The sequence below is a fragment of the Aquila chrysaetos genome, chromosome 20, assembly GCF_900496995.4.
Source record: "Aquila chrysaetos chrysaetos chromosome 20, bAquChr1.4, whole genome shotgun sequence".
Classification (NCBI taxonomy): Eukaryota; Metazoa; Chordata; class Aves; order Accipitriformes; family Accipitridae; genus Aquila; species Aquila chrysaetos.
This window is the reverse complement of record NC_044023.1, coordinates 10686703-10700200: the sequence shown is the minus strand read 5'-3', so window position 1 is coordinate 10700200 and position 13498 is coordinate 10686703. Positions and strand designations below refer to the sequence as shown.

The following is a 13498-nucleotide window of genomic DNA, read 5'->3' as shown; positions in this document are numbered from 1 at the left end:
TTTTCAGAAATTACTTCAGTGGTTTAAAATCAGAATTGGTTCTGGTAAATGTGATGGATTAAGGCTCCTAAAAGTGACCAGGTAGCTTAACAAGTCTTGCTATTGTATCACCAGTAGCAGTGAAACAACACTCCTCATGATTTGCTACCAGTTTACCTTGACCTAGAGAAGAATTATTTGTGTGTGTGTGTGTGCATGTGTAAATGAAAGTCTTACTTGACTTTAACTCTCTTACAGTCTTTAACTCTCCAGTTAGTAAAAGGATGTCTGTGTACATTGGTCCAAACCAATTCTGTGGTCTCTTTTTGGTTCCCACAAAATAGGCAAGAGAATATTAGTTGTTAGGTTAGACTTAATCCTTTCACAGGGAGAAGGAGAATGCCCATTGCTGGGGTTCTTTTGAGCCTGTTTGCTTCTTAGGTTGATTCCTGTGACATGACCATGCAAAGAATGTAAGAGAAAACATCATAAATTGATTTTTCAGAGTGCAACGAAGGAATCTGTTGAGACTTTTTTATGGACACTGGTCTTTATTGTTTTGGAAGAGAGATTGCAAATCATGTGTGATAATACTGAAAAATCATGAATGACATTTGCAGATCCCAATGAATTTAAATCAATAATGCAAATTAGTTTAACAGGATTATAAAAACAGCAAAAAATAATGAAATCAAATTCAAATGAGTTGGGGAAAATATATCTGGAAAAAAATGTTTTCAGGTGATCATACTTGAACAGCAGTAGGACTCAGAAGAAATGATTTTTCTAGTGACAAGCAAGAAGAGACTTCTGAGAAACTGATACAATTTGGTGCTCCTCATGCTGAGATGGAATGGAGAGATTAAACTTGCTGTTTCCGTAGCCCAAACTTTATACTAAGCTACAGAGCTGTATGATCAGATTTTGGTCCTATCTGTGAATGCCTAAGGAGTTTTTATATGTTTACATATATATTAGTTATAATTAGCAAGTGGAGGGAGGAATGAAAGTCAGAAATGTTTGTAGGTTAACATAGAAATTGATGCCCAGTTGCTATCATGATACAGATGGAAGAATTGAATAAAAATTTAAAGAAAGATTACTTGTTTTTCTCCCCACCTTGCCTTGAGGAACAGGAAATTTAAGGATGGTGTACAGAAAGTGTTAAAATTTGGGATTTTTAAAACCAATCTGAAGAAGTGATGATAACCTATTTTTAATATGGCAGTTCCAATGAGGCTTGCAGTTATGCTCTCTCCTTAACTAACATTTGGCTGTAAAGTGGATGGCAGCCACTATACTGAAAAATATGTTGGTATTTCATCATATTAGTGCTATAAATCCCAAATTCTGCAGGCCTATGCTGTAGCAGCAGCCCAATGCTCTTACTGCCTCTTTTTCTCAGGGTGCCCCTGTCATCCTCAAAACCAGATTCTATGCACAGAGTAGACAGAAAAATCTGACAGGTTGTGAGCTTGGGCACAATGCTATTAATGTGCTTGTACTTCATCACTTGGTAACTGCTTTTTAACGAAGAATGCTGAAGTGTTGGAAAGTAGGATATTAATTGTCTCTTTTCTTAATCGTGTCATCTGAGCAGTAGCTGTACTGAGAAGTCTAATGCAAATAGCAGTCATGTTGACATGCACGTTCAAGTACTGATAGTTTGTTATAATCAAACCTTTAAAAGTAGCAATTTGTCTTTCAAATACGGGTCAGATTCCTGCTCATTAAAAAAAAATAAAAAAATTAGATAATAGCCTGTTCTCATTATTGCAAATGGGCAGAATTTAGCCAAGAGTCTAAGCAGATGATGTCACTTTTATTCTCTACTACTGTTTGGACTTCAAGATACATCTGTCTTGCTATTTTCTAAAACTTAAAAACTTTGATAAATGTACTGTGCTCTTACATGCAACTTAAAATGTAAGTCTTAAATACAAGAGGAAAGTAATTTCAAGTTAACAGAGTTGACCTTTTATATTCATTAAGACAGAAGCTCTTACTATCATATTTTAAACATTGTCATTATTTTTCTAGACCATCTGTCATTCTAGGGGTGACGAATCCTTTTTTTGCTAAAACACTTCAGCACTGGCCTCACATTATCCGAATTGGAGATATTAAACTTCCAGGTAAAGTACAAATATCTTCTATAATCCTGTGTGACAAGATCTAACTGTGTGCTTATTTATTTACGAACGTATGCAATTTAGTTCAATTAATTTAGTTTAATACTAACCAAATCCTCATGGATGTAAATCTGTCAAGTGAAATTAGGCTCTTGAGTACTGTATGTCTTGTATTGCCAAATCTAGTATATTAAATGCAAAAGATGGTAATACTCATTAGTAATAATGTTTTACCTTTCACACAATCCTGTTTTTGTATTTCTACCGATAAGGTATTAAAATGAGAAACATCATTTATTACTGATGTTAATTTTGGGATGAGTAGAATGTAATAAATCAGTCACAGCAGGTGCACAGAAAGACCCATGTGAAAGCCAAGTTTGGATGTTACAATAATATAAAAAGTTGCTTGTTGACAGTATTTTGATAATATATATTTCTAATCTGGCAATGTTCCAGTAATTAATTGTTCAAGTTGGGCGATTTCCTTACATGATTGAGTAGAATTTTAATTAATCTTTGGATAACATGTCAATTGCTAGCCTGTAATAAAATACTCCAGTACTCTAATTATTATTTGAAATTCCTGAATGTAGCTGTTTGCTGTGACAGGTTCACAATTCTGTTCTGAAAGTGGGAATGCGTAAATAGCCAGTTAGGATAATACACCATGAAATTCATTTTTGTAGAATAAGTTACATTCAGTTTCTGAATACACCAAATTAATTAAGGATTACGTACTGTGTTCAATATAATTAGGCAAGGTTTTGCTTTACTTTAAAATATCACGCCTGTCCATGCTTCAGAATACCTGTGGGGGTTTGGGGCTGTGTAGGGAGGAGTTAGCTAGCTGCTCTGTAGTTAAGATTTGGAAAATAGGATCTTATTTAAAATATTAAACCTCTGCAAAGCCACGTACACAGATTGCCTTCAAATTTTATACAGTTTCAAGTATGAAATTCTAAAGTTTTGGTGTAGCTATGTGAAATGCTTCGTCAGGAAGTTCCAGAGATGTATCTGTCTGACCTGCCTTTAAAAAATTTAGATTTTATTTCTTTAGGGACTGTCCTGGTTTCGGCTGAGATAGAGTTCATTTTCTTTCTAGTAGCTGGTATAGTGTTATGTTTTGGATTTAGGATGAGAATAATGTTGATAACGCACTGATGTTTTCAGTTGTTGCTAAGTAGTGTTTATATACTAAGTCAAGGATTTTTCAGCTTCTCGTGCCCAGCCAGCAAGAAGGCTGGAGGGGCACAAGAAGTTGGGAGGGGACACAGCCAGGACAGCTGACCCAAACTGGCCAAAGGGGTATTCCATACCGTGTGACATCACGCCCAGTATATAAACTGGGGGAAGTTGGCCTGTGGGGCGGATTGCTGCTTGGGGCTAACTGGGCATTGGTCAGCAAGTGGTGAGCGATTGCATTGTGCCTCACTTGTTCTGTATATGCCAATTATTATTATTATTACTACTACTACTACTGTCATTTTGTTGTTGTTGTTATCATTACTATTGTTTTCTTCCTTTCTGTCCTATTAAACTGTTCTTATCTCAACCCATGAGTTTTACTTCCCCCCCACCCTCTCCCCCATCCCAGTGGGTGGGGGGGCGAAGTGAGTGAGCAGCTGCGTGGTGCCTAGTTGCTGGCTGGGGTTAAACCACGACAGGGACAGAGAAAGGGCTTGTGATTTTTTTGTTGTTGTTGGTGGTGGTGGTGGTGTGTTTTTTATCTGTGGTTTTTTTCCTTTTCTCTCCACTTTGCACTTTCAATAGCAATTTATACTATTATCTTTTCTGAAGCCGAGCATCCAACTAGATCTTAAGAGGAAGGTTCTGCTGAGGCTGCAAGACTGTTATCAGGGTTTAGGGGTTCTGGCTGGAGAAGGATATATTTGAAAAACAAACCAAAAAAAACTTAGTTTGGCCTAAGGAAAAGGAGACTTTCATTTTCTTACAACACTTAATCCTTGGCTACTGTTTTAATTTCTTGTATACAATTTTTGTTTTGGCTAAGGTACTAAAGATTTGTGCCTGAAAGCATTTACCTTAAGGGGAACAAAGGAAGATGGAATAATTTGAAATTAATGAAACAGTCATTCACAGCTATATAGTCAGTATTTTTCTTTGGCTGCTTTGATTCAGAAGGTTGTTCCTCTGTTTTTTTGGTTTGGTTTGGTTTTGGTGGGGTTTTTTTTGGTGTTTTGTTTTTTTTTTTTCTTTTCAACAGGAAAGCCTTATATAAAAGTGAAAAGCCTGTATGCTGTTACTCACATGTTTACTGGATGTCTCTGGATATGTACTTGGATGCTTGTCAGTGTTTCTAATGCTTCTTACAATATTAGGTAGTCTTCTAAATGAAAGCATCCGTTTCTAAAAATCAGTGCAAAGTATAGCACATCAACTGTAGTATCTAGTAATAGAGATGGAGATTTCAAGTAAGGTGGCTTTAAATGTTTTGGCAGGTGAAGTTCCAAAACAGGTGAAAGTGAAAAAACTGAAGAACCTAAAAACTTTGGACTCCAAACCTGGTAATAAGTTGCATCAGAGTTAAATTACCAGTATTTTAATTTTAAAAAGCATACCCCATTTTTCCTTTGGCTATATGCTGATTTTTTTTTCTTTAGGTGTTTATACCTCTTACAAGCCATACTTGAACAAAGATGAAGAAATTGTTAAACAGTTACAAAAGGTAATACTGCAAGTCTCTTCTTAATGGAAACTGTTTTGTGGTACTGTTGTATGGTGTTTTCATTTAAGGCTGAACTCTGTTAACTGCATTCTGATTCCTTTGCCCTAATTTATAACTGGATCGATGTACACCCTCATTGTAGAAGAAGGGCTGCTGCCTTGTTAGCAGTTTCTGTAACAACATGAATGGTAGAACTCAGGAAGTTAGATTAATAATTTAGAGAATTGAAGTGATTGATCAGTTCATCTGTTTTGGGTTTTCCACCCTCTGCCATCCCCCTCTAGTCTCTTTGGTCTAGAAATCTCATGCATGAGATGTGTAAGAATCAGAGCTTCCAAACTTTAACTGATTTGCACAAGTTTGTTTATAGAAATTTCTCTTTCCTTGAATTTATTTACATGAAAATAAAAAATCAGCAATTGAAGGGATGGGTATCTGTGCAAAAGGACTGGACACTATTGCTTTCCTTTTGTGGTTCAGGGTAGGGGGTGCTATGTGTAGGCTTATGGCAAATGAATACAGAAACACTGGAGTAAATATTCTTAAAGAAAACCCCACAACTACTTACATATTTTGGGGTAACAGACTTACTGTGATATTTCATTTCTTTTTTTAAGGGTGTACAACAGAAACGTCCTACAGAAGCACAGAGTGTGATTCTTCGGCGGTATTTTTTGGAATTGACGGAAAGCTTCATTATTCCATTAGTGAGTTCTTAGACTAATGGGTTTTTTGCAGATCTAATATGGGATAGCTTTTTTGGTGTTAGCCTGGCTAAGTCCAGTAACTATCCAGTAACTACCCCTGGGGTCAACACTGGGTCCAGTACTGTTCAATGTATTCATTAGTGGTCTGGGTGATGGGGCAGTGTGTACCTTCAGCAAGTTTGCTGATGGTGCAAAACTGGGAGAAGTGGCTGATACACCAGAGGGTCACGCTGCTGTTCCGAGGGACCTCAGCAGGCTGAAGAAATCGGCTGACAGGAACCTCATGCAGTTCAGCAAAAAGAAGTGCAAAGTCCTGCACCTGGGGAGGAAAAAAAACCTAAGCAGCAGTATATACTGGGGGCCACCAGGCCGAAAGGCAGCTTTGCAGAAAAGGATCTGGGGGTCCTAATGGATGTGAAATTGAACACCAGCCAGCAAAATGCCCTTGAAGCAGAGAAGGCTGATGGTATCCTGGGCTGCATTGGGAGGGGTGTTGCCAGCAGGCTGAGGGAGTTGATGATCCTTCCCTTCTATTCAGTACTGGTGAGGCTACACCTGGAGTATCATGTCCAGTTCTGGGCTCCCCAGTATCAGAGAGAGATGGAGGCACAGGAGAGAGTCCCACGAAGAGCCACTAAAATGGCTGAGGAACTGGGGCATCTTTCATATGAGGAAAGAGAGAGCTGGAACTGTTTAGCCTAGGGAGGAGAAGGTTCAGGAGGGATCTCATCAATGTATACAAACGTATATGAATCTGAAGGGAGGATATAATGAAGATGGATCCAGGCTCCTTTCAGTGGTGTCCAGTGATAGGACAAGAGGCAGTGGGCACAAACTGAAACACAGGAGTGTTTGTCAGCCATCAGGACTGTGAGGGTGACTGAGCACTGGAACAGGTCAGATTGCACAGAGAGCTTGTGGAGTCTCCATCCTTAGAGATATTTAAAAAACTGTCTGGGCATAGTCCTGGGCAGCTTGCAGGTATGCTTGAGCAGCGGGGATAAGAGGGGAGTTGGACCAGACGGCCTCCAGATCTCCCTTCCAAACTTAGTCATTTTGTGATTCTGTGAATACTATTTGAGCTACAGAAATTTACCATTAAGCTATGTCTTGACTTTCCTGAAATACTGTACTATTACAGGTCTTTTAATTACCATACTTAGCATAAAAATGATGGAGGCCATAGCTTAATGTTAAAAATGAAACATTTATATACCTAGACAAAAGGTTCAGATATCAAAAATGAATGCTTTTTTGTATGTGTTGCTAGACAGCGTTTTCAGATGTTTGCTTGCGACATACTGTGTAGCATTTATGCAAAGCAAAACTCTGTGTGTGTATGTGTATTTTATCATGGAGTAAGAAGGAAATTTCTTTAATTCTTCCTCAACACATGGAACCGCTGTCCACTGTTGAATTTTTTTTTTATTTTTTATTTAAGTATAAGGGTGTTTCCCTTGGCCTTGAGAAATGTCAATATTGGAAAGGTAGGGTTAGAAAGTACCTTGTAATGAGAAGAGGTCTATAAGTGTATACTCTTGTAGCAAATTACTATTTGCTATGATAGCTGAGGGGATACTATAAGGTAATCTTTCTGTTAATATGTGAAAGATCAATCAATTCAACTGGTAAATTAGACTGGCTTAACTTTTTTCCTTAAGTATTTATTCTGTCTTCTAGTGGTAGTTCTTTTCCATACTAATCATTAAAGTTTAGACAATTTTCCCCTTTTCCAGTCATATTTGTGTACTCACTGCTATTATGCTTGGCATTAGAAACTGTATCTAGCACATGCCAGTTTCTTTCATCTGCCCTGTCCAGACAGAACATTTCATTACTTGTCCTCCAGGCAATTCATTTACTTCTCGTACTTCTTTGCAGACTTACTTATCTTTGCAACTCCATTTTTACCGATGTTCTATATGACTTTCAGACAACAATGTCTGTATCCAGAGACAGACAGCTTAGGGTTTTGTTTTGGTTTTCTTTTTTTGTTTGTTGATTTTGGAATTTTTTTGCCATTGGATTACCTGCAGTAGACAAATTTCAGCAGTGAAACCTCCTTGGGCAGTTGTTTTATGTCCTCAGGGCAGCTATGTCCTCAGATTACTGCGGTATTTGCAGGATTTTCAAATCTTGCACCTACATAAATAAAAGTTACAAGAGACTTTCGAGAAGGCGGAAACATCTCTGCTTAGATTCAGCGCATCTAGAACTGGCAAAAGGATTATTATGAAACTCAGCTTTACCTCTGTCTCATTTCCTGTCAGGAAGTGTTAAGGGTCAACATGATGTAGCAGGGGCTACAGAATTGGCTTTCTCTTACCTGGTCTCAGTTTTCCTCATTATTACTGCTGTTTCAGAAAAAAATGGGCAAATGAAATTTAGTATGGGTGGCTATTTCAAACACTTAAAAACCTTTGGGGAAAAATCACATATACAGAGCTCTTCACTAGATCATAAAATCAAAGATGAATGTTGGTTAACTGGGACATCTGATGCAACCCCACTGCTCAGAACAAGGCCAATATGAATACATAGCTAAATATCAAACCTTGCTTTACAAGTATAGGCATAACTTTTGGACTAATTTCAACATGCTTATGTCCCCTGATTCTAGAGAAGGCTTTGGTCATTATTCTCACGTTTTGTCTTCCTCAGAGGCAGTAAATACAGCTTCTAGATCACTGGTGACTGCAATGATCACGCACAGTACTGCTCTTTCCCCAAGCCTTGGGTTTTAGAGTACAAGACATTTTCATGATGACTTGCCATTTCTCAGTCCTGCTCTGCTTGGCCATAAACCTGATACAGTTTGACATCTGGGGGGGGGGGAATCCCAAAACAACATTGAAAGCTTTCAGAGTTTGTGGAGTTTGTGTTTTCCTTTTTTTTTTTTTTAGTTTTCTTTTTTCTGTCAACCTCAGTGAAGAGCCTCCAGTTTTTGTTCTAAACTGTAGTAGAGGTGAGTCCAGCAATCTGAAGGTTCATAATGAGACTAATGGAATCTAGTTCCTTCAACCATAATTTCTGTTCAGGAATTTTCTTTCTGATTAGTGATAAGCTGGGGTTTTTTTCCTCAGTGTCTCATGAGAATGGATTCTAGAAAGTAAATCTCAAGACTTTCTGTTTTCCTCCCAGCAGTTTCTATATGCTGTTCCTGTAAAAGAATGATTCTCACAAGAGTTTGCTTTATCAGGTGATAATTTCTTCTGGTTTTGGGTGCAATAAAACAGATTCTGAGGAAACTGCAAGTTCAGGTGACCCTGGAAGATGCTATTACACTTTTCAAAGGAGAGACTATTACTGAACGTTGAGATACATCTACTTTGTATCAGGGCGTGACACAGAGAATATTTTTTTCAGTGGATCAGAGTATTTTATTGTACAGCATCATGCTATTCTGGAAATGACAGATATCCGGTGTTTTGCTCTCTGAACATGGTACTTCACCTGTTCAAATCTCTAAGCCTAAGTTAGGGGACAAATTTTGTCTGACTTCTAACCACTTGGCAGAGTTCGTTGGAATGCTTAATGTTCATGGATTTATTTTTTTTCTTCCGGACAGAGATCTCAATTTGCTGAGACAAATTGTAAAATAGGAATTCATATCTAATGTAATAGTAAAAACTTACCTGTCTTGTAGGTTGAAATGCTGCTGTAGTGTTTGCAGACTCCTGACATACCTTTATGCTGACAAATGGATTTTGTGTTTAGGTTGCTGAATTCACGCAGATTTGTAGGCTTTGACTTGCACTGAAATGGAAATTTGTTATGTTTTCTAATTTGTGCATTAGGATAATGATAAATATGTTTCAATATGCTCTTATGTAGCATTTGGAGGTATGAAGTCAGAGCAATGATGGACTTCACCAACCCAAAAAGTTCTGTGTGAAGTTAAGTCATTTCTCTGGGCAAGTGGTTAAAATTGGGAAGTGATACCTTGCGCATTGGATGTTTACATATCAGCTGTCCCATTCTGAGCCCTCTGAACACTTTTTGTGGATGACCTGAACTTTTCATTATTTTAGAGCATGCATGATCAGTTCCAATTTCTGTCTGCAAGAATTGGGACATCCCGAGAGACTTGTTTGTCCTTAGGTGTTAATGATTAGAGGAGTTTTTCCTTAAAAATTGTCTTTCTCTGTAATTTTGAGACAGGATGGCCATGTAGGGTGAATCTAAAATCTTTTCCTGGCATCCCCCCCCCCCCCCCCATCTTGCTCAAACTTTCTCTTCAAGTGAGAAACTTCATACGTTTTCTGTCACAAATCTTAGTTTATAGGGTGAGATCACCCTTTACATTCTCTGCCACAAGAAGATTATCTGGAGGGGTCCTTTGTTTCTTCAAAAGATAGAACTAGACTTTTCATAATGTTATCAAAGCTGGTTATGTTCATAGATCGAAAGGTATGACCATTTGCGTACAGACGCTTTCAAAATGTAGCTTGTTCTGATGTGCTTGTGTGAGCTGGCAGAGCAGAGCTGCTTCCTGTCATCAGACCTTAAGCTTCAGCAGTGGCCTTGCTGAGAATTGTCTCCACTACTCACACATTAGATAGCCTGTTGGGGCTCTAGCCATGCCTTTGCCAAGCATTGCTACTACAGAGATGCCCACAGCTGATACAGCGTTTTGTAGGTTAGTTGTATATTTAATGTTTGTATGAGGGACTCTGAAAATCACTTCCAAATACTTGATACAAAATGGGAATATTTTTGGAAGTATGATATGAAGGTACCTGTGGACTGTCACCAAAGAAAAGAGATTATTTACTAGTGGCTGGAGTTGAGGATATATATATTCCATGTATACTTTTGCTTCCTGTCTTCCTTTCCCTCATGTCCTTCTTAAATCTTGCTGACATAAAGTTCTGTAGTTGGGAAATACAAATGGTATTAGATAAGCTCCTTATGCTCTCATGTGGTAAATATGCATGATCCCACCCTGTACCAATACTTAGAAGAGAAAAGGCTGTGGTCACAAGTGATAAGTAAACATACACGTGGACTGTGTATCTTTAAGACTGGTAATGCAAACAACCTTTCTTTTTCCTTCCCCTAGGAACGTTATGTGGCAAGCCTAATGCCTTTGCAAAAATGCATATCACCATGGAAGGTAAGGAAATATAATTCAAATGAGCTAGAAATTGGTGATTAGAGAAAACAGTTATGGTATGTGAATGATTTTTTTTTTTTTTCTCTCCATAGAGTCCTCCACAGCTGAGGCAGTTTAGCCAAGATGACTTCATGAAGACACTGGAAAAAGCAGGACCACAGCTCACATCAGGTTTAAAAGGAGACTGGATAGGACTTTACAGGTCATTTCTTTCATCACCATAAAAAAATTAGTTTCTATAAATGAAGACAAATCAGTACTATGCATGTTCTTTTCCTGAGCAAACTTAGTATTGATTTGAATAAGACTTACTTTTAGAATATATGCCTTAATAGGAATTGATAGTGCTTAGTATACCTTACTTGCTTAAATCTCTTTCTCTGTAACCTGTTAATGGTTTTCATAAGATGCTACTAACACTACAGGTCTCTGTACACCAGTATTATTTGTGCTTTTATTTCTGGTTCTAACTTGATTCCTCCTTCTAATCAAACACAAAGGTAAAAATGAGGATATTTCAAACTGAGCCTTGCTTTTTTCCTGACAAAAATTCCTAATCTTTATTGTTTTTCAGACACCTTTTCTTTACATTGTTTTCTCAATCCTTGTCTTGATTAATAGAAGCACTTGTTATACTCCACTTCAGAATATTACATTTTTTTGAAAGTAAACAGAGAAAGGGTCCTAATATCTTCTTCAACCTCAAACATAATTAATTTACATTTGATGATGTAGAAAAACAGTGTTAGCAAAATTGTAATTAAAATATAAAATGTATTTTGCTTCGGTATTTTACCAGGCATTTTTTGAAATCACCAAACTTCGATGGTTGGTTTAGAAGCCGGCAGAAAGAAATGACACAGAAGTTGGAGGCCCTTCATTTAGAAGCACTCTGTAATGAGGTTAGAAAAATGTGTGCTTACGATTATATTTATCATCTTGTAATAAAAATATATTCTCCCTCAAGTCCGTTTTACTTCTCCTGTTTTCATTGGTTGAACATAAAAACATTGGCGATTTTGTGAAGTCTGGTCTAGCAAAATGTGATTTTGTTAACCAAGTACAAGCTAGAGCTAACATAGTGAAAGAGAACAATATGAAATATAGTTTGTTTGTAAAACTTATCTTTAGTATTTTTTTTGTTTTGTTGTGTATTTTGAAATTGAATACCCACCCCCAAAAAAAGTTTTTCCTCTTACTTGATAATGTTATTTTATTCAGCTTCCTTCCTTGGCATTTCATTTGACAACACATATCTACTTGTGATATCGTTTGTAGCTTTGAAGGTATAAACTCAGTGAGTACCACAGAAAATTGACAACTAATTAGATATGGATAGTAAATAAGCCTACAACTGATCCATAGTAATTGGAAGCTGAGAAGTGAAAACTGTTTATTGATGGATAACGAAATGCCACATAAATGATCTTATGTTGTAAGATCCATTCTTTACTTAAGAAGCTGAAGTGGGTATCAGTATAATTTGAATTGGAACAATGATAAAGAAAGGTATCGGAAGAGGAGGAGAGATTGTACAGCTAAAGAGAGAATAGGAAGAACAAAAAGAAGTAAGTCAACACCACAGCTTGAAAACAAACAGAAAAATTGTGCTGGTTATTTTAAAATAAGCCATCGATTTTTATCCCTTGCCTTGTCAATTCCCAGACAGTACATTGTAGCAACCCAAAGAGATTGTTCAAATAGAGCAGCCCAAATAATTTGCAGGGCAATACCTAGGTCTATTATATCACCTAGAATCTATCCAACTATATTTGACATTAACTTACTGCAAAGAAATGTGTCACAAATTTATTGCTGATTCTGCCCCTTATTAGCTTTTTCTTTTGATCCAAGTGTTAACATCTTTCTGAGCAAATGTCCTTAATAGGTGAATAGTAAAGGGGTAGGGGAACAGAACTTTCATACGAAAATTAACTTAATGAGTATATTTTAATAGTTATTGACTATGTGATCTCCTTTAATGCTGTAGAAACAAGAAGTGCTGCCTGGCACTATTTTAATATTTCATTGTGCTGGCAGATCCAATTTGGTAAACATTCACAGCCATTTTGCATTGTAGATGCTATTTTTGAAACTAAGCCTGTTTGGCATGATTTTTATTTTTTTTTTAATTTGTTTGTATTGTGTTTGTGTGCTAGTCTCCTGTTATGCTAAGTCCTGGGCAAACATGCAAATAAAGCAGATTTTGCAGCTCACTGTAGAGGCAGTAGATGAGTAAAATACGCTTAGTAAATGGCATGAGAATAAGGACAAGGAGAAGACCCATTCTGAACAGTGGGTGTAAATCAATACTACTTTTGAAAATTACGTATGTTGCCATAAATATTTCAGTGCTTAATTTTTATTCTTTTAGAACTTGGTTTTCTGGAGTCAGAAGCATACTGAAGTAGAAACGGTGGATCTTGTCTTAAAGTTAAAGAATAAACTGGTAAGTAACTGAACTGAACATGGCTCAAATTTGCATGACTTAACTAGATAAAAATATAAAAATATTATATGGTTGTGTTTACAGGAACTTTAAGAATATTTTCATTTAAGATCTAGGTAGCTCAAGGAATCAATCATTCAGGTTTTTAAAACAAAACCAGTTCATTTTAGCCGTGACTGAAAAGTTAGCTAGCTTCCCAGCATTGTCCAGCTATGTTGGAAGCATTGCACTGATCTTGGTTTTTTTTTAAACTAGTTGGAATTTTGTAACTGATCTGAGTGGGAGCAAGGCTGAATACTCAAAGAAGAAAGTCAAACTTTCTTGTGATTACTAAAAGTCCAAATCAGCATTAGCTCATGCTGTTGTGTGGTTGTTGAGGAAACCTGCTATTGTCCAAAGTCCTACTCAGTCAGTAAACAAGGAATT

General features: G+C 37.0%; 1 protein-coding gene across 6 annotated transcripts in view; it reads left to right on the top strand.

Annotated features, from left to right (window-relative positions):
* DENND6A (DENN domain containing 6A) overlaps positions 1-13498 on the top strand; it is a 37601-nt gene that overhangs the window by 22114 nt on the left and 1989 nt on the right. For 4 of the 6 annotated variants that reach the window (XM_030043528.2, XM_030043531.2, XM_030043529.2 and 1 more), the window contains 8 exons: positions 2020-2114; positions 4574-4639; positions 4736-4800; positions 5418-5507; positions 10570-10623; positions 10716-10825; positions 11423-11525; positions 12998-13072. In XM_030043528.2, the coding sequence (XP_029899388.1) occupies positions 2020-2114; positions 4574-4639; positions 4736-4800; positions 5418-5507; positions 10570-10623; positions 10716-10825; positions 11423-11525; positions 12998-13072 (658 nt within the window). Of the gene's footprint in view, positions 1-2019; positions 2115-4573; positions 4640-4735; positions 4801-5417; positions 5508-10569; positions 10624-10715; positions 10826-11422; positions 11526-12063; positions 12192-12997; positions 13073-13498 lie in introns of those variants that run through there. The other 2 variants (XR_003927683.2, XM_030043527.2) reach the window with 2 other exon arrangements.